The sequence below is a fragment of the Cyanistes caeruleus genome, chromosome 1, assembly GCF_971803275.1.
Source record: "Cyanistes caeruleus chromosome 1, bCyaCae1.hap1.1, whole genome shotgun sequence".
Classification (NCBI taxonomy): Eukaryota; Metazoa; Chordata; class Aves; order Passeriformes; family Paridae; genus Cyanistes; species Cyanistes caeruleus.
Window position 1 is genome coordinate 25,209,353 of NC_141701.1, and position 26,223 is coordinate 25,235,575.

General features: G+C 37.6%; 1 protein-coding gene across 7 annotated transcripts in view; it reads left to right on the forward strand.

Annotated features, from left to right (window-relative positions):
• Positions 1-26,223, forward strand: part of RUNX1T1 (RUNX1 partner transcriptional co-repressor 1) — a 112,646-nt gene that overhangs the window by 74,252 nt on the left and 12,171 nt on the right. For all 7 annotated transcript variants that reach the window (XM_086882648.1, XM_086882631.1, XM_086882638.1 and 4 more), the window contains 5 exons: positions 3,697-3,878; positions 11,911-12,161; positions 13,416-13,501; positions 14,131-14,332; positions 22,391-22,459. In XM_086882648.1, coding sequence (XP_086738774.1) covers positions 3,697-3,878; positions 11,911-12,161; positions 13,416-13,501; positions 14,131-14,332; positions 22,391-22,459 — 790 coding nt within the window. The remainder of the gene's footprint in view (positions 1-3,696; positions 3,879-11,910; positions 12,162-13,415; positions 13,502-14,130; positions 14,333-22,390; positions 22,460-26,223) is intronic.

Here is a 26,223-nt window from a genome sequence, read left to right on the forward strand (position 1 = left end):
CTTCTTGCTGGAACACCCGGCAAATACATGTAATTTTTATATATGTGTTTTTTGTCGACCAAAGCAATCTGGGACGGAATCTTAGCTAAGAGGCTTTTTTGTCTTCAAGACTCTGCTAGCATGGCAGTATTGCTTCTCAGGACCAGAGTTAGGCTATCAGCCATGCTCCGCAGCAAGAGAGAGACTCTTGGGCCCTGCAGTCTCTTCTGTCCCAAAGACTTGTCCTGAAGCCAGACCTATTTTCTGTTCCAGCTTTGCCTCTCTCTGTTACCTGATTATAGGCAAGTCACTCAAACCTTCTTGAAACCTTTCACACGCTGTATATCCTGTCTGGTCTAGATCCACTACAGATTGCTAGGTCTACCAAACGCTACGTTGCAGACAGGAGCCAATATTTGTGTTTCTGTAATAAAAATTCTGGGAAAGAAGCTACTTTTCACCATGTGTTTGTGCAGTGCCTCTCTCCAGGGAGCCCTGATCTATTACAGATAATAAATAGACATTGAATTGCTTATCTTTCTACCAATTCTGGTTCAGAGGAAGATAAGATCATTCAACTTCAGAAACCTTCACTGGCCTTTTTGTGCATATTTTCTGTATTAATATCAAGTAACATTTAATCTGTTAAATTTAAGTGGTACATGGTGTACATGTTCAGTACTGCCAACCCCATTTTTCAATAGATATGCTGTGCATATTTGTTTTAAGCATCAGTGTAAATATGATTTGATAATTTTGAGTTACTCAGGCTCTCTGAACAAATCTGTCACAATTTAAATCTTTATTTTTTAATACATCTGTAATAATTTATTTAAACTTGCAATTATAAAAACATCAAAGCCTAATTTTATACTATGTTCTAACAAAACCTTTTCAATTTAAATTATAATACTGAAATATTTCTGTTGCTGATGGAGGAGGCTAAGATACTGCCTAAATACTGAAGGATAGAAGGCCCAATCCAAAACAAGAATGGAACATGTTTCAGACTCTGAAGTGTAACAATTTAGGGTAGTGTAAGCTGGTAATGTCATGTTTATTTGCAGTCAGAATTTTTCTGGTTGAGAACTGGTTTGTATCTCTCACATGCAGAGGTACAGAAGTCTGTCTACAGGCATCAGCACCAATGTGCTGCTGTAGGTGCTGAGAGCTGTCAGCTAGCAGAGCAGAACCTCTGCACAATCCTCTGTGTCCAAGGCCACGTTGGTTTCAGAGTCTCTATGAGTACACTTGAGTTGCCTTAGAAGCCTCATCTCTCCCTGCTCAGAATAGGGAGAATATTGATGTTTCATTCTGCATTCAAAATTCATTCTTGTTACCTTCCCAAAAACTAGTTCTTGTGTATCAGGGCCATGGTGACCAGAAGCAGTCTGCACACTTGATCTACCTACAGAGAGGTTCTGATAAATCTTCTCCCAACAACCTAATTATTTATTAACATATAGTTTGATAAAAATTGTTTAGAATAGTGTTTTGAGCAGGTTGAAAATATTTGAGCTGAACTATAAATTTTTAAATACCGCTTTTCTTGACTTTGAGTTAAGTATTTATCCAAATACTGCTTGGTGCTATTACAAGCCCAAATTATAAGGCATGTCAATCATAGTTCTCTATACTCACTTCTGAAAAATTAAGCAACTGAATATATCCATGTTTAATAAACATATTAAAAGCTATACACGCTTGTTCTGTGCAAAGAAAATCTGTTCAATCTATTCAGATAAATTTATCTGCAAATGTTCATGTATATAGTTAAAGGGCAAGTATGAACATTTCTTTAGGAGAAAGTGAACAAGTGAAATAAATCACAGTTTTTGTTGAACAGTTCAAAATTTTGTTGTCTCTAGGAGTATCTATGCATTAAAAAGGTCCTTTTTTTTTGATAGTGGATAAGGAACACAAATATGCTGTTTCTTCCTTCATTACTCACCTCTTAAGTAGGGTCTTCACATTTCTACCTCACAGGCCTGCTGAGATGTGATGATACATCTTTTACGTACATGCCATTAGTCAAACACTAGATCTGATTCTTTTATTTCTTCCAGATATTTATTTGCAAATATATGTGAACTTCTCCAACTATTTTCTGCCATGCAAGTTAGTTCAGGTAGTTGGGTGTCTTGACTTGTATTCTGTGTGAGCTTTTTGAAGAAACAGTGAAATTAAAACAACTGAAAAACCCGGTTCACGACACAGTCAGTTAGTCTATCTCTCTTATAATTGAAAGAAAATAGATATATGGTTCTTTCAAAAAATATTTATGTTCTGTGTAGATCAGAAAGGACTTCCATATTCTTACAACCGTCTTTCCATCCAAAGATGAATAACTGATAGCAATATCTACTTTTTTCTCCACTGTTAAAAGTTTCATATGTATTGACTATTCAGGCATTTTTTGTGACACAGTGGTTCTGCTCTTATGATACAGCAACAGGTGCTGGAGCAGTTGCCATTGTTACAATGCTAACAAAGTAATTTACCAAGATCCTGGGCTCAAAACTTTTCAGAACATCTGTTTTTTGTTTGGTTCCTTGCACATTACTTTCAGAACTTTTTTGACTTCAGAAGTATTTTCCTGCTTAAAAAAGAAGGAATTTTTTGTTTCTGTTTGTTTGGTTTTTTTTTAAATGGGAGTTATTTCAAAAGCAAAGGAAATTGCTGAAGTTCTTTGTCTTTAGTTACTAAAAGTTATGAAATTTAATCCAATACTTGAAAATTCTGAGGTGAAAAAATCATCATGCAGTAGTGATGGAACAAGAGAGGTCAAGGCACATCATTTTATGGTACAAAAAATAATTAGGTAAAAATGAGTGACCTTTCTTAGTATTGATGTTGGCATGTGCTGCAAAGAAGGGAAGATGTTTCCCAGGATGTGTAACTATCTCTGTAGAGGGAAGGAACATACGGTTCCACCTGTTCTGGCAAAAAGTATGACTAAGTATGACCCCCGTAGATGGGCAAAATGTGCTGCCCAGGGATCAACGAGCATTTTCAGTTCTCTTTGTCTGAGTCCTGGTAATCTCCAGGCCATGACCCAAGTCCCAGTGGGGCCATGAAAGAACAGTTAGAAATCCTTCAAACCACATCTGGCTAGGGGGAGGATTATAGCCCTCTGGGTGATTAACTGAAGCTCTGGAATGTGAGATTTTGTTGTAAGCTTTATCTTAATGTGCAACTGCAAGTGTAATGGGAAAGCTGAGGGCAATCCTGTCCTCAGTCCTGTTCTCCCCAAGGCCCTCAAAGGATGGTGACTGAGGCAGCTTATAGAGTTGCAGATCCCCTGGTTTCAGACTATTTCTGAGTACTAACTGCAGTCTGAATGGGAAACAAAGCGTTGTTACTTGTTGAAAACAGCTGCTCCATAGAAGATCAGGTTTTAGATAGTAAGAAAGCAGAAGTCAGCCAAAACAGTGCTTTTTCCCCTCTTTAAGGATGTGGCATGCAGATCTGGTTTTCTCACAGCATTTACTGTTTTCTTTTACATTTTTGGTAAACTCCCATCCTTCCGTACATATTCAGTATAGCTATAGCCACTTTTGGAGGCTGCCTGCTTTCAGGCAGCTAACCACAAAAGTGGCTTTGAATGATGGCAACAGTTTCCACTCAAAGTAGGCTTTCCTCTGATTTCCGATTTTTCTTCATCTCTGTTGAAACTGCTTGCAAGCTGCCCTCTTAAGACGTGCTATACTCTTTCAGGCCAATCTGCCCCTGCTGCAGCGGGAGCTGCTGCACTGTGCAAGGCTAGCCAAGCAGAACCCAGCCCAGTACCTCGCCCAGCACGAACAGCTGCTTCTGGATGCCAGCACCACCTCACCTGTTGACTCCTCAGAGCTGCTTCTCGATGTGAACGAAAACGGGAAGAGGCGAACTCCAGACAGGTGAGCACCACTGCGCCTTTCATACCCTGCCCAGAGTGTCTGTAGGCCCAAGAGGCTGAGCTCCACCAGCACGGGGGGAGCGTGTATGTGGGTGCTGGGGGCATACTCAGATGGTGTTCCCTGGGTGCCTTCAGGTCCAACCTGGCTGTGGATGTTTCCAGAGATGGCACATCCACCACCTTTCTGGGCAACCTGTGCCAGTGCTTCACTGCCCTCTGTATTAAAAATTTCTTCCTTAGACCTAGTCTGAATAAGCTTTTACTAGCTTAAAATCATTATCCCATGCCCTTTCATAACAGGCCCTACTTATGCATGTCTACATGTACATATTTATATGTGTATATGTAGAGAGAGCTACATACATGTATATATTCCGGAGTATATAAATATAATACATGCACACATGGACTCAGTCACCTCAGGGCATGCTGTGGTCATATCCACAAAGTCAGTGTGGATGGTCAGCCAGTACTGTAGTACTCTGTGCACAGTGTTTCTGTCATGAAGCTCCATATGCAAGTCCTTGGCATCTGATGTTTTGTTGAACTCAACAATGTGGAGGAGATTGTGAGGAGAGTCTCTAGGCATTTATATTGGGAAGTACAAGGCAAACCCCAGAGCACACTCATGGCTTTGACTACTTCTGCTGTGCCATATTTCCATACCCATACATGGAATATGCATATTTATTTCAAATATGGGTATTTCTTTCAAAGAGGAGAAATGTTCACTGAAATCTGTTTTGTTGTTTGGCTGAGGAGAGTCTGTGCAGAAGTGGGGCAAGCGAATGCATGTTTGTGAAATACAGTAGCTTTAGGGGTATGGAAGAGTTATTATTTTTTAGAATAAAGTTCTTTGTTTAATGTTGCAAGGAAATGACTCTTGTGGTTATTTACTTTTATTTTTCTTCCTATGCTAATGTTAGAAATTCAGCTGGCATTTACATTTTACCTTTGGGAAACTCAGGTATTGTATTTTTCATTGATTCGTTTGCCATGGGTTTTATAGTGTGGAAAACTTCTATTATGCTGTTCTGCCAAATACCACTACCTGTATGCCTGAGGAATGCAAGTGTCATAGTTATCCTTTAAATGAAAAAGATGATTTGCATAGTCAAGAAGCCTCGTAACTTTGTACAGGTGACAGTTTTGTGCTGGAACAGGCTTGAATGGCACATTCAAGCAAAGAAAACAAAGTCTGAAAGCTCACAGTAAAACTTTAGACTTCTGATAGCCAGAAGTGAACAGTAAAATTTGAAGTCACATAGCCATTAGATAGAAAAAGATGTGAAAGTATTTGAAATTAGTTTGCCTGAGATTGTGTTTCAAAAAAAATTACTATGGACCAGCGAGAAAATTGAGGTACAAGCAGAAAAGCTCTTTTTATATGTAGCTTTCCTCTTTTCACCAGTTTCTTCAGACAGCTAGATCAAACTGAAGCAGCTATTGGGGTTAACACAAGCATGTTTCTGCTCCCCAGAAAGATGATTAATTTTTGGGCATTTTACATGTATTCTCCTACTATGTGCAATGAAATAACTTTTCCAAAGCTGAAATTTAGCACCGTGGGGCAGTTCTGTATATCCTCAAGTTTTTGCAGAGTAGTGTACCAAAACATCTGTTAAAAAGGCCTCCTAATATCTTGTGAATAACTTAAATGTTAGCATGCAGTACACTGGTGTCAGTAGCAGACACAACATTTTTCCTACAAAGAGTAGACACACATGAAATTACCTTGTAAGCCAGTGAGGTATTGCTTGACAGAATATAGAGAAGAGGGATGTGCCTTCCTGACAGCCCTTACTCACTTTTTTTCCTGTTAGTAGAGAACAGTATTATTCATATCTCCCATAAGACCACAGAGGAAAAATGCAAAGTAAAGTATTTCCTTTGCTTTCCATTGTTAGCATTTGGAATAATGCTCCCTTTCTTTGAGACCCTGTGTGACAGTGCTGAATTTTGGTTATTTTGTAGTAAGTATGGTCTCACCTGTGTTATCTTCTGTCCTGCTTGTGAGGGAGAAGATGGGTGGTGCAGGTAGAGACCAGAACAAGAACTTTGTCATGTAAAGACCATGTTGGTTTTATAAGAAAAAGGACATAAGATTAGCACATAAAGGGATTAGCAGATCAGGAGAATATTTGATTTTGAAGTCAACCTTCATCTTTTAGTTAAAACTGAGGCTCATACCTAGAGAGATTTGGGCATGGTTTATGAATTTTCTTCTCAGCATTTCCTTTTAGTTAAAATACGTAGGTGCTCTTGAAATTTCTAAGTCTTTGCTTGCAAAGTCAAGTGCCTTTGGCTTCACAACTGAAGTCTCTCTTAGGCTATGAACAACTTGAGGAGCCTTCAGTTCCTCCACAAGTAGAATTGCAGCTTTTGGGGTGAGGGGTAGACAGCTTAACTTCTGTTGTTATGGGTGAGAGCCTGTGTTTAAATTCCCAGGGTCCAGGTAGGGTGTAGCGTGGGGTGTCCCGCTGGCCTGCACACTCTAAGGCATGGCAGCTTCTGTCAGTTGCAGCCTGAAATTCAGCTGTGATTCAGTGGTGTTTCAGAAAAACTCATCCTTTCTTTTCTGCAACTATTTGCTGTAATGAGAAATGCTCACGTGAAAAGAGACCACCCAGTGCACGCATTGGAATGGTACCTTGAGCTTAAAAAATAAGTTGGTTTTGTTCATTGTCAAGCAAACCTGTCACTGGTTAGTCACATCTACTTCTCCATTGCCTGTGACTATAATAAAAAGACTATAATAAAAACTATACAGAAAAATACATGTAGTAGTGTTGGCTGAGCCAAGTTCAGTGGAGTTGTCTAGTGCACTCAAGAACATTTGTGCAACAGATTTAGTAAAAAGAACAAGATGCTTTTGGAAACATTCTTAAATTTACTGAATTGGGGTCTGCATACCTTTTAATTTGGATAATGTAAGTAAATCAACCACAAAAAAACTATCCTCAGAGGCAGAACATGCCTGGACTGAGTGAGTATTGAAACCAAATACTTGTCTGGCTTTATACTCATTACACTATTAATTATTTTAATTGTTTACAGAGGAGCATGAGGAAACATCTGGAAATATATATACCTTTTGTTTAGAAATATAAGTAATTTTCAAATATACTAATAAAAAATTCAGCAGAAGGTATCAGACATGCTTAAGGAAAGGGTTTACTTTGACTCCATTGCTAGTAAATGAAAAAAAATTGCTCAAAGGCCACATCTTTTCAGGAGAACTAAGTACAATTGGAGTAATTTTGATTGAAGATTTGTGTCTTACTGAAGTAAACTGTGGTATCTTTTTCACTTTCCAAGGTATGTGACATAGATATATAGATACATAGTTATACCCAGGCACGTATTGTATATAATGTATATGTTATATATATACATACACATTTGTATTTTTCATTTGAGCATGGATAACTGCATAGCATTGATTCCAGTAGAGGCAGAGTACAGTAGAGGATTAGGCAAAGAAAGTGGAACATGTGTTACATGTAACCACAGCTGCGTCATGAATTTTGTTAACAAAAATCCGCATACAGTAATTTTTTCTGCTTATAATTTCAGAACTTTTTTTTGCATATCCATTTTCCAGTTCTGGTTATTTATCTGCATATCCAAGTCTACTGTATTTGAGGTTTTATAGAGCAATCTGACAGCAGAGCTTCGTGTTTTACTGAATGTTTTCTTGGTGCATATGGTCTGACACGGATGAGCAGCCACGGTGAGATTTTGGAGTCTATTAAACTAGCTCATTAAAAAGATCAATCTGTTTCTGTAATAACACTGGGAACCATCAGTCACTGCAAGAGAAGAAAACTGACACCTGAGGAGACAACACATTTTGGTAATTTGTTCATGACATGTCATGAACAAAGTGTTCACTGTATTTTGTTTACAAGTTTGGAGTTTACATTCTACTGTAGTAAAGCAAAGGAACTTGGACCACAGTGAGTTTTTATTTTGGTGAAGGAATGCTTAATTATAAATAATATGATTTTAAATACATTGGCAACAAAAAACTTTGTGTTAATTACTCATCCTTCGAGCTTGCTGGAAAGGGCTGATGGTATGTGAGCATGTCATATAGTGACTCTATATTTATGACAGCTGCCTACAAAGTAATACAGGATAATAAAAAATTCTGTTAGAATAGCATTATTTTGGGTGAGAAGAAAACTAAAGTGGCCATGATTATGTTGTGACTTTAGAAAGGCTGCTGTGGTTGCAGTGCACTTGGAATCCATGACAAGAAACGCATGTCGAAAGTACCTGGGCACAGAGATTAACTGTGATAAGACTGTTGGGTAAATCTTATTTGGAGAGGCTCCTCAGTATCTCAGTCAGGTGAAGGATGCTTACAGCTCTTACATCTGTGCTCCTTGTATGCCATGTGTAATCATGAGGAATTGTAAAAGAATTTTTGTAATATGGGCTGTTAGCAAGGCAGAAAAGTAATCTTTTCTGTAACACAGTATTATAAACAGCTACTTTATTCCAGCAAAGCATTATTATTTATTGGTTCATCAAACCTTTATTGGTGGAAGTCAGTTTAAATCAATGCATCTTGCACAAGTAGTAGATGAACAGCTTTGTCTCATTCTTGTAAACTGACTTTAGTGTTCTTTGAAATTCATGTAATACTCTTGATTAGGTGAAACCTAATTTTCTAGCCAAGGCACTTTTGCATGGTCCGATTTTCTACCCAGGAAATTATCCATAAATTGCCATAATTTAAAACTGAAATCACAACCTACAAACAACATAAATTATATTAAATGGGTACAGACTAAAAAGTAGTGTCTGTTCTGCTGTCTTTAATCTGAGTAAATCATGGTTTCAAGTAAAATGACTCCTTGTTTGTTTATAGCTGAAGGACTCCATCTTTGTCATATTGCCAATTTTCCAAACAACAGTGTTGATTTATAGGCACATCAAGGAAAATGTGGCCAACGGGAGTAAGAAAAAAAGTGTCAGCTACGTTTCCTACACATTCACTGTTATTTCCTCTATACAGCTTGTGGTTACTTTGCAAAAACAGATGAAAGCAGATTAAAATTGTGATGGTGTTATATTTGGAACTACTATTCACATGGGTGTGCCAGTTACCGGGAAACAGGAGTGCTTCCTCAGGCACCTGCGAAAATGCCATTGCCCCAAGGGGGTGAGACCTAAAAGAATGTATAGGACTGAGGTCAGAAGTGGACCAGTAGGTCAAATTCAGACCACCTGAATAATGGCACTCTTCAGTACCTTGTCGTTTATCACTCTATTGACTGTATTCAGATATAGTAAATTTGGCAGCGATTCCTGTTGTGATGAGGTTTTCTAAGTTGTTATCTTTTCATATATTTTTATTCATATATTTTTATGTGGTTGGAAACATGAAATACAGTCTCATTCTGGTATTCCAGTAAGCTGTTTATTTGGTCAGTGCAGAAAATATAACAACAAATTGTAATTTTTTACACCTAGAAAAGACGTGACAGCCATTATCCATCATAATAGCAAAAACATTATTTCAGTAAATATGTTTTCAACAGTCATGTTAGTTTCTGTGTTAGTCAGAGTTCAGTGGTATGCTGGTGAGTTTTCCAAGATGAAGTGGTGCATTCTAATTAAGGTAATTAAGTACAGAGCATTCTTTGCTTTACATAAACATACCCGTACATTTAGGTGCAAGTATACGCATTTGTATGAAAATACATGGTTTTAACATAAAGCTGTAGTGCAGAAAAGGAAAATTGGATTCCCACTTGTCCCAGTTTTATGCCTTTACTTTTCCTACATATAGTGATCAAAAGCCAGTGAGTTATTTAATTATTTGTTTTATTTCATTACTTTATTAATATTCTATTATTTATTTATTTATTTATTATTTATTTATTTATTTATTTATTATTTATTATTTTTACCCATCTAAGTTAGAGAAAATTCTAACAACCCTACTAAAGGACTTACGTGAATTCTTAATTTGCCTGGTACAGACAGGAAAGTCCATTTATTTTGCGTACATAATATTTTGACAGCTGGAAGATTGGCACAATGAGTAAATACTTGTAAAGGAAACACACCCCCCAGCAAAATACAAACTTGTCTTGAGGAGCTGTCAGAAATATCACCACCCATTGGGAGCTATTGCAAGCAGTTACATCATGCCAAAAGTAATAAAAAATATATGATGGACCTCAAGTTTTCTTGGTTAGGAGTTTTCACAGCCATGCTGCATTTCTTTTGTAACGAGGTACATGCTCCACATTAGCAAAGTATGTCTTTTATATCTGCCCAAAATTATAATAGATGTCCTGCTGTGATGGTGAAAGATTCTTCCCTTTTTGCCAAGTTATAGTTTAGATATAGATATAGATATAGATATAGATATATGTAATTTTGGTGAGGTCTCTGAGAAATTGCTTTACTCCTTCTGAAAACAATGCAGCCCATCTTTTAATTTCTTGCTGCTAGTTACAAGATCTTAATCTGATTCTCTCTCCCAGAGGATATTGGCAATGATTTGGTTTCTTCCTCCTTCTCATTGGTGGTAAATGGGAACCTGTTGAGGGGTGACAATTAATACACTGAGTGTTTCCACACAGACAGTCCCTCAAGGGTGGTTTATTGGTTTCTGAGGGAAGGTTTGTTGTAGGACAGTTGGGTTTACCAACAGACAAACAAGAAAATTTGCTCAAATTTACCTTTCTGAAAAAGTGTCAAAAAATTGTGTTATCAGTAGAAATGATACATTATACCATCCATTTCTTCCAGAGGATAAAGTTGGTTTTTTTTTTTTTTAAATAAAAAGGATGGACTATATCAGCAGTTTAATAAAGGTTTTTGGAGGGAGGAATGAAACTTCAGTTTGCATTTTTCATATCTAATAAACTTTCTAATCAAAGCTAATATTTTGTAGGTTTTCTTTATTCACATGGTTTAAAAATAAACAATTATTAAACAGTATTACAATGATATGAAATTTCCCCAAAGGGGTTGTTAACCTGTTGAAGTAATTCTAGATGGGTTTGTTTGTTGCCTTTGGGGGTGGGGATGGTCTTTTGTGGGGGAGGGTTGGGTTTGGTTTGGTTTGGTTTGGTTATGGGTTTTTTTTGCGTGGGTGAGGTTTTTTTTGGGTTTTGTTGTTGTTGTTTGAAATTTATTTTATTTGAGAAGTAGTTCAGAATTCAAAGTTCTCAGGCAGAAGTGTCAAGTAGAGATTTCTTTGGAAATAAGTGATTATGAATTGAGTTAAAGAGTAATTAGAACATAAAAAACCCTGTCTTCTCCTCAGTAGCTCTTTCAAATTCCCTGAGCATGAAACCCCTGTCTAAGACTAATGGAGAGGGAATTCCTGAATATTCTGGGGACTTGAGTCTAACCACATCTTCCTGCAAGACTAATGACAGTCACAGCACCTTTGACTGGAATATCCCAGATGGTGCAAAATCTCTGAAGGATGCAGTTCTCATCATTTAGAGTCAGTTCTTCCCCAAAACCTCTGTGTGACACTGATCTTGATGGGAGCTCATGGCATGCTGAGCTTCAGCACATTGACATAGACTGCTAGACTTTCTGGTATCCTCTTGGAAAAAAACCATTTCTTGAACTGGAGATTTCTCCTAATCAATATAAATCACTATAAATCACTGTAGCACTACTGAAAGTAGGAATTTTGTGGTCCATAGCTTCATGTATCAGTTGATGGTTTCACCTTGGCAATTGTATGTGTTTCCACCCCATCAGTCTGTGATGTCAGTGAAGGCTGCTTGCTCTCCAGCCCCATATTAAGTGGCTCTATCAGAAGGCTCACCCCACTAGTATTTCTCATGCTACAGGGATGGTTAGACAAAATAAATAAGTCCTTTGTATGTTTTGATTCAGCAATGTTATGAAATGTTCTGCAACACCACACGCTTGGAGCAAAGTGAAAGAATAAACTTCAGTTCCTGAAGCTGCCTGTGTAGGTGGGGGTGCATGTTCCCAAGCTCTAATCACTAAGTGAATTAAAGTTCCTTTGCTTTGTTTTTCAGAACCAAAGAAAATGGCTTTGACAGAGAGCCTTTGCACTCAGAGCATCCAAGCAAGCGGCCCTGCACTATTAGCCCAGGCCAGCGGTACAGTCCAAATAATGGCTTATCTTATCAGCCCAATGGTCTGCCTCATCCCACCCCACCTCCACCTCAGCATTATCGTTTGGATGATATGGCCATTGCCCACCACTACAGGGACTCATACAGACACCCCAATCACAGGGACCTCAGGGACAGAAACAGACCTATGGGTAAGGCACGTTGATTTTCTGCATTGTTTTTTTAGGTTTCTGTTTCCCTTGTAGCTCTATTTTGTGCACTGGACCTTTTTGTGTGATACAGCAAAAAAAAAATGTTTGTCCAGCTGCTTCATGTGGCCTTATTTCAGATCTGTATTTGTAAAAGTGGATTGAATTGTCTCTTTAAGTAAGAGGGTCAGAAGCAGGAGGAACCTATGTTTTCAAAGCTGCATGGATGACATGGACACTCAGGTGTATGGCAGGCAAGGATAGGTAGAGCCTTTTATTTTTCTTCTAATGTCAGATTTTTGATGGTAGTAACAACTGGATAGCTTGATTTCAGCTTAGAACAGAAGAAAATTGTTATCTTTCAGAGAAATGTTTTGTGTGTGACATCTCCAGAGCGTGGGGATGTCTGCGGGAGGATGTGAACAGCAGAAGCACCAGCCACACCCCATGCAGCACCGTTTGATTTAATGGGATGCCTGATGCTCTTGGATTTTGCTTCACATCTGCACTTACTGTTCTTCCTTGTTTTAAACAAATCTTCAGTAAAAGAGGAACACTTTCAAATACTCAGCATCTGTATAGAGGAGGCTAAACAAAGAAAAAGTGTTGGTTCCCTTTGAGTGTTGATAATAAATACTGGCTTGGTTGTATCATGTTGTCAGCTGCTCTGATATATGTGCTACATTTTAACCACATGTTGTTTAAACATCTGTGAGGGGATGAACCCATAATGATGCTCTGTTGACATGGTAGTAATTCCTATATTTAGTGAAATAACACTGAGTTTATACTAATATTTTTTCAATTTTCTAAAGTACAGCTAGTATTATATGCACTGAGTTACCAAATAATTGCCTTGCTGACTTTAGGTAGTGCAAATGGAAAATTATATCTTGTATTAATGTTATATTTATGCATATAATAATTGTGCGTAGTCAGAGAGAGCTATGTCCATGTTTAAAAGGTCATGTTGCAACCTACAGAACTTACAGAATTGAGGACATTAACTTGAACAAAACAGTAGCATCTTGTGTGGGGAAAAGTACTAAAGAGAACTTAGTAAACTTTTAAGAATTTATTTATTTATTTATTTATTTATTTACTTACTTACTTACTTACTTACTTATTTATTTTTGGGGTGGCATTCCTGAACAGGTAATATATGATGTTTTAGTCTATAGTCTCTTTTTTCTTCTGCCTTTTTTTTTCCATAGAGTATTTCCAACATTGTAAACATAATTTGCTCCTCTTTGACAGGGTTGCATGGCACGCGTCAAGAAGAAATGATTGATCACAGGCTAACAGACAGAGAATGGGCAGAAGAGTGGAAACATCTTGACCATGTAAGGGCTAAATATTCACTTATGTATAATTGTCTGAACAGAGACCTAAGATAGGAATTTAAAATTTTTATTTCAAAACCTGTGAATTCCAGGACAAGTTTTGAAAGCATTGCTGATTAAATCAGAGTGCTTGGTGTTCCCCATTAGATAGTTCATACCAGGCCTTGCTAAGTGTCTCCTGCAATGTCCTAATTATTACAGTCTGCCAAAAGAGAAATGGACTTTCTCTATAAACGCTGGATCTGAGTCTTGGATTTGTTCCTGAATTTATTAGCTCTTGTAAAATTTGTAGGCACCACTTCTGAACCACATCTTGAGTCCTCTGTGGTGCTATGTAATACTAGTGGTAGGGCTACAGCCTATTCAGTTGTTTTCTCCTTGTCTTTGCTCTTTCTCCTGTAAGTCCCTATCTGTATAGTTTAGGATCACCAGTTAAAAAGGAAGGGATTGTCATTCTTAAAACAAGTCTAGAATTTTCCAGCTATAGTTAGCAGAGAGGTTAATAGAGAGGGACTCCTTCATTAATAAAACACATGCACTCAGTACATAAATGTTTTCTTTATTATTATGTCACTCTGTGAATAAAAAATTCCTCTTTGTTTCTGTGCTCCATCCACTGCTGTGAATAGTTGTTGAACTGTATAATGGACATGGTGGAAAAAACTAGGCGATCTCTCACTGTCCTACGGCGATGTCAAGAAGCAGACCGTGAGGAGCTGAATTACTGGATACGGCGGTACAGTGATGCAGAGGATTTAAAAAAAGGCGGAAACAGCAGCAGTAGTCATTCCAGACAGCAGAGTCCAGTGAATCCAGATCCAGTTTCATTAGGTACAGTATCCTCCTTGAATAACGTATACTGATTCTCTTTAAGCTCAGCTAAATGATAGATGATGTTTGCACTTGTTCTTCTGATTCTTTCATTACAGTGATGATTCCTCTCTGCTGTCTACTGAACTAACTATAACTCTTATGCCCAAACAGTGGTGTTTCTGGGTGGAATGGCTTGAGGTTTTTGGGTGATGCCTGGTAATTTGCTTTCCATTCAGCAAAGTCTGAAAGAGTGGGATGGGAGGGCAGACTGTCGTGTAGGGGTGGGAGAGCAGTGAGATGTGCACTGACTGTCTGTCCCTTCTGACTCCTCTTACCTGTTTAAAAAAATCTGTAGGTCCTTCTGGATTGTTTACAATTTGAAGAGGGCTTTCACCTTCTTAAATCAAATTACTTAACTTGGAAGATGTCTTTTTAAGGAAACAGAGTTATAAAGATATAGGCACTTCTTAGGTGTGCTTGGTTTCTGTTCAAGAAAAGAGCAAGATCTGGGATGCTCACAGTCATGCACGCACAATCCTCCTAGCTCTGTGTCCATCACTGCAGCTTGTGCAGGTGTGTCTGAGGAATGTTTGTTGTGTAGTTCCATGGAGCTGTGCAGGCCTTGGCTCACGCTGCAGAGCTTGAGCTGGGTGGGCTGCAGCCGCCTTACACGGACCAGGCCAAACAGCTGGGCTCTCACCCCTGCAGACCTTCACAGTCACTCTTGCATGGTACCGCACACAACTACTCTGAGGACTCTGCTCTGTAAAAACAACCTTTTACTTTGGGGACTTTCTATAAGTTATTAGTATTTTGGCCTTTTTCTTCCCCATCTTCTCATTTTTGTGGCAGATATGGTTAAGAAACATCTTGGTGATACCTTTTTGTTGCTCTTTGCTCTTTTGAGCACAACAGGAGACTATGCTTGCTTGTCTCATATTGTCTTATAAAAAAATAAATTGTCTGTATCCAGTGCCATCTACTCAAAATCATCATAAACTGTGCTCATTAGTAGAATTACATATGTCTGTTATTTTGCAACTGTATTTTACTTGTGTTTTCCTTTTGCCTTTAAAAGTAACAAAGTCAAAAATTTATTTAATTGCAAATAGAAAAACAGAAAAACAAATCTAATCCCATCTCCATCATTCTCTTGGTAAATTTCTAGAGTTATTACTGTAATATTTAGGGCCTCTTGATAACAAATCTTTTTTTGTGTGTGTGTATCAAATTACCTGAGTCAATAGCTCTATAAATGTGCTCCAATCAGTGGAAGGAAGGGTTATGGAAATGCTTCCATAGGTCGCTAGTAAGTCTAGTCCCTAGAGGAGCCCTTCTCAGAAAGTATTCAGGTAATGGCTTGTATGAACAGTGCTAAATGTAATGTAAAGAAAGACTCATAAATAAGGCATTGAAACATCAATCACATATGCAACTTCAGGAGGAACACTTGTGACTAGATCAAAAGCAGTGGCTCACTTCTCTTTTTGTGATGCAAAAAGAGACAGGCCATGGTGCTTATGTAGGTAGTAGGTCAAAACAATGAAAGGTAACTTGAGTGTTTCTATTTCCCCAAGGAAACTGGAACTTGTGACATTCATCAAAACTATAGATAATATTACAATCCAAGAAAAATAGTCATCACCACAACAACAGGTACATAAAACAAAATGAAGATCAAGCATAAAGTTAGATCCCTGTATTAGCATTTGTTTATTTGTCAAGATGAATTATTGGAAACAGCAGTCTTCTGGCTTAAAAGATAATTATACAGCACAGCCTTTGGCATTTGACACGTCAGTCAGCTCTGCAGAACTGTGGGTACAAGTGAACTGGTTGGAGTAAGTCCATTCAATTTTAACATGTCCATTTTGGTTATTTGATTGAAAAACTACTTCTGCGACTCACAAACATGAAACTTGGATTGCTTCAGTGATATAGCATCCATGTCAGTTGTAAATACTGGTAAGAAGTGCTTTTATGTCTGACATGACAGGGAGAAAATACTTACTTTGGAGTCTGTGGAAAGCTAATCCTTTTATTTCCAAAAATCTGGTAGTAATCTAGTTAACAAAATGAAAACCCCTAACATTCAGAGGTATAACAAAACAAAATCAGTGTCTGTGAGCCTTGAGATGCTTTAGGGCTTTTTATTTTAGTTTTGAATTGAGAGAAACGGGATTAAAAAGTCCTCCCAGTATTTTAATTAAAGCAAATATTTAATTAATTAATTATTTTATTTAATTTAATAACAGCATGTAAATATTGGGGGAGGGTTTCTACAGAGATTCTGAATGTCAGTGATTTCCCATTGTACCTTTTTTTTGGTGTTAGGTTTTTTTTTTTCCTACAAGGGAATCCACCCTTTAAATACATCTTGTCATCTCTACTAGCAAGGGAGAAAGAAAAGGGGACCATATGGCTACATTATCTGTGCCTTTGTTTCTTTTTCTGTAAGATTCAAGTATGATCACTGAAGTGATAACTTCTTGTTATAATCATTATTCCACGGTCTTCATAGATAGGTCTTGCTGAAAAACTCTAAGCTGAGATCTAGCATGGATATCTTGATTTGAAGAATTGAAGACAGTAATTGTAGAAAATTCTGGTTGTCATTTTGAACCAGGTGACCTTTTTTCCTGCCAAAGATTTTTGTGCTTCTTTTAATTTGACATCCCTGTAAATCATGTTGAGCCTGGAAGTTTGCAGTATCTGATCAATATTTTTCTGTTTATATTTTTAATTAAAAATTAAATTAAATACCTGATCATTCATTTTAATGCAATGTAATCCAATACATACATTAGCCAGCTACAACAGGTTACAAGTTCCCATTATTCTCTAAGAATGTGCTGAAGGTAAGAGGGTCTGTTCTTTTCAGCCTGAATAATACATGTTTATGAAAGTCTAAAAATGACTCAGACTTTATATATATTCACTTGATTAACTGTGATGGCCTATGAAGTGAATAATACATCATCTGACTCCTCCATTTCTGCTGAAGAATTTCAGTACTACATACTGCAGCAGGACTGCAACTTTCATCCTAATAGTGAATAATTACCCATATCAGACACTGTATACTGAAATACACACAGTGGGATAAATTAAAGATGAGGGTTCTTCAGCATCGTGGGTTATAAACAAGATCTATAACCATACTGAGTGCAGCTGTGGCTCTAGATAAGTGGAGCAGGCACACATCAGAAGGTCTGCAGCAGTGTTGATATTTTGTGTCTGTTGAATTTATCTGAATGGAAATCTTACAAAATAGAGTTTGAAATCTCCAGCTGAAGAGTGCCAATACCTGCAGGATTTGCCTCAGGAAACCAGGATTCTCAGAAGTGTATGATTTTGTCAAAAACACATAGGTTAGCTATTCCTTAATACATTTTTAAGTGTTAACCCTTTCAGACCCTTTTAATTTTTTCTAAAGCTGTTCACCATCATGTTTTCAGGGTTAGCCAGAGCATTCCTACCAACACGTGTCTATTCATGCTGTGATTATAAACCTGTTCCTTTACCATTTGCAGATAATCAGCATTGCTGTGATATGCATGATATTCTCAACATGAACAAACCATAATGCTGTGACTACCACAGTAACATTTATAACTTGTAATTCTAGAATGTAAAGCCTCTGTGATACTGGTCACTGATGGCATTAAGTATTGCTCTTAATCCACTCACTGCATGGGAGGTTTGGGCTAGATTGTAGCTTACTGAACTGCATGCTGTTAGGTAGGGCTCCACCTGCAGAAACATTGCATGTGTGTATTCTCAGTGCTCAGCTCTGACGTGACCTCTGCTTGAGGATGATTCAGTAATACAGCACCTATGTGGCTTTTCTTTTCTTACTCTTTTACAATGAGAACACAACAACTCCATTTTTAACACAATGTCAAAGAGTGTTGTAATAGCCACAAAAATGTATTCGAGGGCAAAGAAGGGTAAAGATGTATTTAAAAATACTGGGAACACTTGCCCCCAGCCGGGTTTGCAAGGCAGTCTCATTCAGTATTACTCACCTTCAGATTTCCATCTCTCTATTTCATTATGTGGAATTGGCATACTTTTGAACTTGACTCTTACAAACAAGGCAGTGAATATTTTATATTTGTTGTTTTGAGAATTTTTTTTTGCTTGTTTTCTGCGTCCCACTAATGGTGTTACATTTATTATAGGATGGAATGAAGCAGAAGTTGCATATGAAATATGGAAACCCCATAAATACATAAAAAGGCATATATATTTAATTTGTTCAGGGCAGCTTGTATGTAGCTTTTATTATTTTTGAGCCTTAATATTCAGTACAGAATGTAGGGTATTATTATCACTGCCAGAATTTTCAAGAGTGCATTAAATTCTAAAAGATCATCAAAACATTGACTGTTCATCTCCATTTCTTAATACTTTGTGTTATAGACTTGCATGTCACTGTCCAGCGATAAAAACCTCAATTCTTTTGTTTTGCCAACTTACCTGCTGATTTTCTTTAATATAAATTATAATATGAATTAGGCTTCTTGAGATTATTGAACATTTCTTTTCCTTCTAAGTCTTTCTATTCTGTTTTCTTGGGTTTGAGCCTTATTATCACATGAGAGTTCATACAATTTATTTGATCCTACCCTTTCATCTCAGTTTCACTTCGCAAATCCATATTTATGGCTGCTCTTACAGCTCTCCACGTTCTTGCACGTCACGCTCTCTCAGCACCTTTTCTCTTTTTCTTAAAGCCACCAAAAATTTTCATTTGAATGTGAGAGCTGAACCCAATGCAAATTTTTATGGTTTTTTCATATGTATTCTTCTGTCCCACTCCAACAACTTTCTTACTATTTCAGAAGTTTATTCCACATTAAAATAGAAAATTCCAAGACCATTTTTGACATAAAAAGTCTCTTTTGTTTTTACCTCATTTAAGCACATACAGACAAGTACAGATTATTCTCGTCTATATGTGCTTTTTATTTTCCTTCTTCATCTTTTTCCTTTGGTTCAGTAGGAACTGGACTAATTACCAACACACGTTTTAATGCTTTGCTATGAATTTCAAGTAAATTCAGTAGTGTACATACTGATGTTCTGCATAAGGATATTGTTGCATTTTCACCATTAAGAAACCTTTGTTGTTATGTCTGACATGTAAAGCCTTTTCCGATGTCCTTTTCTGAGTGGTCTGCCTTGTCACTTCACATTATTCTTAATGTTGTCTGATTTTGTTCCATTTCCTTCCAGGCAGCATTTACTTTGACTTCTAGGTGCTGCAGTTAGTTATTCAATATTATGTGTTGTCCTCACTATGGCTTTTTTTGCAGTTGCTTTTACATTTAGTGTTTTAGGGACTTCACTCAGCTGTGTTTCAAACTCTTCACTCAAACTCTTGGTTTGAGTTTGCTAGATGTCCAAGTTAAGATCTTTTGTGCTTCAGTTTTAATGAGAAATTTTTGTGATGCTCAAGCTGAGGACTCCTTACCTTATAAACACTAATATGTAAGATTTATATCCTCGTATTTCCTGTAGATTAGCCTTAGAAAGAAGATTGTTTTCATGGACTCATCACCAGTGACTAAACAATAGCCATGTTACTAAAGTTTTTCTGGCGTGGAAAATATGGTTTTTATTATCTTCATAAGTGCTTCTTGTCTTTTTTGTACACCATTCCAAACTATGGGAAAGTCTCTCATAAGCTCTTGATTTAAGTCTTCTTGCAGAGGATCTCATTGCTCATGTAAATAATTTGTGGTTGGAATAAGAGCTTGATTGATGTTTATGTTTTGGAAATTTTAACAATTAGCTGGCAATCTGGTCATTTATGTCATTGAATTCCATTTTTGGAAAGTCATGTGTACAAAGAAATCAATTCCACATCTCCGTCTTTTTTCTTTCTTTTCTTTTTTTTTTTTTTTCCCTTCCCCCAAAGCTAAGAGCCACAGACTGAAATCAAGGTTATGCTCCCATTCCACTGGATGGTACCTTAAATAGCAGACAGGAAAACTCAATACAAACTAAAGACATGAATGCAACAAATGCCTTGTTTTGCCACATTTGGAGCCTGGTTGGGTATTTTCCTGCAGGTATTCAATGAAGAGCAAATAAGAGTGGTTTAATTTTTTGCCTTTGTTTTTCTTGAGCCTTCAACAATATTGTATGCTGTTGCCTCTGTCCCCCTAACTGAACTGGCACTGTGGCTGTAAGGCAAAAAGCCTTTAAGGGGTGAAAATTGTACACAAGGCTATTCGTCATCTCCAGAATCATGCAAGCCAAGACATACCAAGAATTTTCCCATTTTTGGTATCAGGTCTGAAATCCTCTATCAAGTTGATTAAACCAATATAAATAGCTGTTTTGCAAAATCTACACACACAAACACACAGACACACACACACACTCACACACACACACACACACACACACACACACACACACACATATATACAATCATTATTTTATACTTGAGATGTTTGAAAGTCTGCCGACAGAAATCTATTTTAAATTTTTGCCCCATACTTCAGTGACAAACAGAAGAGCTGGGTAAATCCACTCAGCTGCCTGTCAGATGGGGAGATGTACTCCCAGATTCTTGTGCTAGCAGCTACATCTGTGAAACAGTGCACAGGGATTGGGATTCCCTACTCTCTGTTGAAAAAGCCCCTGTAATTCCCACCTTTGTTAGCTGCCTGCAACTTTGTCGTCTTTTAAAAGCATTTAAGTTTATGTGAGCTACTGTATGTAAACAGTACTGTATGTATGCATGTAATGGTGTAAGAAATTATTTGCAAAACCTGTTTTTTCAGGTTCAAACATTTCAAACATTTTCTTAACAAAAAACATTCAAACATTTTCTTAGAATTACTGCCTTTTGACCAAGTTAGTGAATAAAAGCTTGTAAGATACAAAAATGAATACACTTAGTCAAGATTAGTATTCAGAGAATGGCAGGTATACTGTTGTTATATTCCAAGCTTAGACATCAAACAGATATTTGATTTCTAGCAGCATCTCCAAAACCATTCAAACCTGTCCATAATGTAACAAATCAAGGTTTTTTTTTTTTTTAAGCAATTGAATTCTGACACACTAGCAATAGTAATCACAGCAGTGAACTTAGTTTTATATGTTTGGTTGGGGTATTTTTTATTTTGTCCTCTATTACTTTGAATAATAGTTTGTCAGTTTTTAAATTGTATTTGAAAGGAGCAATTTCAATTTCATCTGCTGAGGATCTGTATGCTAAATTTCAGGCCAAAGTGAATTTTCTTTTTGTATCATCTGATCTTAGGTCTTTGAAGTCCCTGTGGAAGGGATCCTGTTGATTTCAGAACTCCTAGGCCCAGGCCTAAAGGTTAAACCTTTCTTTTTAAAAAAAAAACAAAAAGAGAAGGGGAAAGAGCTGTCAGAATGTGATTGAAATATGTGGGTGAATTACAAGCTTCAGCTCCAGTGAGGTTGTTTGACAGCATGTATTTAGGGGCTTAACCTAAAGTTAAAGGTTCTGTTTTTCAAGCTCTTGCAGCTACAGTTGCCAACATAGGCTCAGATATAGGAAAGCATAGTGCTGAACTTACAGAAACACCCCTTTGCTTTTTTGGGGACAACTTCTTTCATCACTGGTATGGCATAATTGACTTCTATCTGCACTCATCAGTACTCATTATTTTGCACAGAGCGGAAGTGCCAAACCTGTACCGTTGCCCTCTTTCTTTTGCCTTTTCATAAATACAGTGAGAAAGGACAAAGCATGTCACTCCCTCAGCTTCTCTCTCAAAGCCTCCCTTAAAAGTGTGGATGCTGTCATACACAGTTGACTCAAAACACTGTAAAATAAAATTAACATCTTAACTTGGCTTAAGATGTGACATTCAAGTCATAGGCATTGATCTGGTCTATGTGACATTCGTGAGCTATGACCATGGCATCTGTTCTGTTTTGAGGAGAGAAAAGCTTCACTTGATTTCTTTGTCTGACCTATAGTTAAGGAGAAAAGGTATTTTTCTCTAAGCCTTGTTCTCTACCAGCCAGCAATGCTCATGATGCTCTTTCTTTTTCCCTCTTCACCCCCTCCTCCTGCAGAATCTCATCGGGAATTCCTTCACAGGCCTGCGTCTGGATACGTGCCAGAGGAGATCTGGAAGAAAGCTGGTAAGAACTGTTTAAAAACACCAGCTTAGTCGTCTGGCAGCTGTGTGCAGTTGTTAATGCACTGATGTGAGGAATTGGGAGGCGGGGGAAGGGCTTACTAGTAACAAGAAGAAATTGTGTTTAATAATTTTAAACTGGAAATGATCAGGACATTAAATAATTTTATAATAGAAGTATCTGCTGCTATAGTTAGGGGAATATATGTACTTCCAATATGGACCCCTATTTTCAGGGCTTCAAGTTTCAGGCTGAAACTTGATATGTTAAAAGTTTGTCTGTTAGCAATTTAAAAAAGAAGTTAGTGTGGGTGGTTTTTTTAAGCTTCAGGGTTCTTACCTAGTTAAGGTAAGAATTCTCAAAGGAGGGGTAAAAGCCCAAGTACACCTGTTAAAAAAAAGACTTCAACTATGCAAAGTAACCATTCTTAATTTAAAAAAGATTTTGTGCCTGTCAGCCCCCAGTGAAGCCTGTGCTCATAAACCTGCAGAGTGTGCAATGAAGTCAGCAAGTTCACATCTCTGCAGCTGCTCTGGCTGTTCGCAGGGCATTGACAGCATCTGCCTGTGCCTGGGAAGCACCCTGGGCAGACATTGTGGTTGTGCAAAGTTTCCTTAACACTGAAACTCTGCCTGAGCACAGGAGTTTCCTGGCAAGGATCCCACTCCGGTGCTGGAGCTAAACCTTTGCTCTTTTGACACTGACATCAGAGCTTCCTTGTTTTCAGAGAGGCCAGGAGGCAGCTCTTGAACTCCATTGAGATAGTTGAGAAGCTATTTATACACCCAAACACACCCCCCTGCTTTTGAACACCTGTATAACCATGAAGCCTGCAGCAGCTGTCTGAGCAGCAGTTAGTGATTAAATGGCAAATATGCAGCAGTGTTGGTGCTTTCAGATCAAATCTCCTCTAAATGCTCACTGCTTTCCAGTGTATTTTAAACTAGATACACAGCATACATGTAAAAATGTTATGCTTTTACCTTGTTGCATCAGACTAGAAGTTGTGTTTTGGGTGTAATGTAGGTTTATCGTGTAAAGTCTACACTCATCAATATGTTAATTTTTTTAGAGCTATTGCATTTACTGTGAAAAATAGTAAAACAGTGTATATGTTTTTGGTTTAATACAAGGAAAGTGTAGCCTTTGTGACTCAGTGTCCAAGAATATTTTCATATTGCCATATTTATGTTAACATTTTAAATGAAAAATACAAAAAATATGCAATCCCAGAAAATCTTACTAAGAGGAGCATTATTCTGTTGAATTTCAAAAACTTCAGTCCTCTTGCAAAATCTGTGGTTTGATGTCATTGGGCATCAGGTTATTTATGACTCACGGATTCAATACAATAAAAGAAAAAAGTTTCTTCATAATTAACACAAATTAGTTGAAGCTTTTGGCTTGAGTTTTGAAATTGGATGTGCATTCACACTGCATGTGTTCACAAATATACAGGACAATGTAACACAAATGTACAGGACCTGTGATGTCATCTTGTGAACATCTCTGTCATCTAAGCCTTTCCTTTGGTCCCATTTCCAGTCTCATTTTCAGGCTGATGTGGGTTTAAATCAAGTGATCATGCCTGCAAGTTGCAGAATAAAAGAAGTGTGACTCTGCAGGATGCATACCTGTATCTAAGTCTAGTCAAACATCAGAAAGCATGCTGCTTTCATAAATCATCGTCCTGCATTTTTAGGAGGGTAGTCTGAAACTGGAGGTATCCACAGTTTCATGATGAAGGCAGTAATAATAGATAAAGGTGCAATTCAACTCTGTGAGGCGTCTGATGCCATTTGAGATGCTCCACAGTTTCCTGGTTGGTCAAAAACTCCCAGTCAAGAAGACTACAAATCCCTCACAGGTTATTTCTTTTGGTTCAGTGTGGATCTCTTCATGTGTCAAATGTCTGTAAGGACCAATGTGCAGAGAGCTGGATCAAGTATGAAGTTTTGTTTGGAATACTGAATCCATTACACTGAAGGAATGTGGCTTAAAAACAATTAATAAGCAAACTCAAAAGCATGTGGAGAGGGGATTCACTTTAAACTTCTGGAGATTGGTAGACTCCAGTGTAATTCTTGAAATATACCACATTAGGCATGTGTTTTTGTGGTTGCTGGAGCAAGGACATATTATGCAGTACCTCATGAGTTAAAGCCATGTAAGCCCACTTCAGTTTCATACACCAGTAAGCAGTCACCAGTGCCCTGATTTACCTCATTGAATTATGGATATGGGGATGAAGAGTCCAAGACAAGTTCTTGGTATTCCTCAGTAGTCAAGAGGGTGGGAGACAGGTAATGGGGATCAGTCAGATCACAGGATGACTTGCTGGCTGGGAGTACATACTACCCTTCATTAAGTACAGAGAGGGTCGCAGGCCCATTGTGGGCTGCTGCAATAGCTTCTGTCATGAGAAGCTGTCTTCCAGCCATCCCTGTCTCTTAGCCAGGCCCAATGTCCATGTCAGTCCAGCTGAAGGTTCTGGTGTTACAGAAGAGGAATGAAGTAACCATCCTTTGTCTTACAAAGACAATAAGGGTCCTGCACATTGTACAGAGTAGTCCTGAGACAGATGATGCATTTTAGGATATGATGCTGAGATAACCCTTTGTAACCAACTGCCAATGGCCACCCTTGCCAGGATCAGTCTGAGAGTAAGATGATCCAAAATGTTGTGGTGGCACAGGACTGAACATCTGCCCACAACCTTTCTTTTGTCATGATGTGGACAAATGTGCTGATGATGTGAGGCAGGTGACCAGCAGCTGGCTGGTGAATCATCATTTTGGGTGAAAGATAAGTACCTCTCTTAAGTCTGCTCTGAGGACTTCAGACCATGCTGAGTAATGCCTTTTCCATACAAGTTGTTTGCTTCCTGGAGCTTTCCTCGTGTGTTAATGCTGCTCAAAAGGAAGGAAGATTTCAGTTGCATTCCTAAAATGACAGTGAATTTGTGCCAAGAATGCTTAGCATTGGTGGGAAGGTACATGCATCTTAGATACTTGGTTTTAAAAACTTCCAGATTTCTTCTTTCTGATACTGGAATCTAACCACCCTTCCTTTCTCTGGAAATGAAGGGAAAGGAAGGTAGCTGGTATCATTCTTGGTCTTCATAGCTCATCATTGTCAAGGCAAATAAAAATCTGCTTCACCATTACCCTTATCACAGACATATCTTAACCTATGAAAATGGCATTTTGTGTCTATGAAATATCAGTAGTATTTAGTTTAAGAAGCTGTGAAGAAAATCAGTGATATGAATTTTCGTCTGGTTATTTAGGTGTTCATGAGTTTGTAATATATTGAAATAATGATGGTGCATTGTGACCCAATATATTATAACTTAATTATTTTCACACGTAGTATAGCTCAACACAAACTCTGTCATCAAAGTTGATGGAAATATTAAAATTCAATCCATATTTAAACCAGTCAAAAAGTATCAGTCAGTCATATGGCCTCATAAGTACTTTCATGCATCTTCATGCTCTTAGAAGCATTGCAAAAAACTTAAGCAACATAGAAGATACAATTTTCCACTTCTATATTTGGTGTGAAAAGAAGTAGATTATCTGGGATGAAAAAACTACAATTAGAAGGCCGTGTAAAAAGCAAGCTGGAGCATTTTCGCTTCTATTTAATATAAGAAATTGTCATTTCTAACCACTGTAAATACCTAACTGTAAAACTAAATTTATATAATGTAACAAAAGTGCATCATGTCATGCAAAGATCATTTCTACTTGTAGCAAATACCA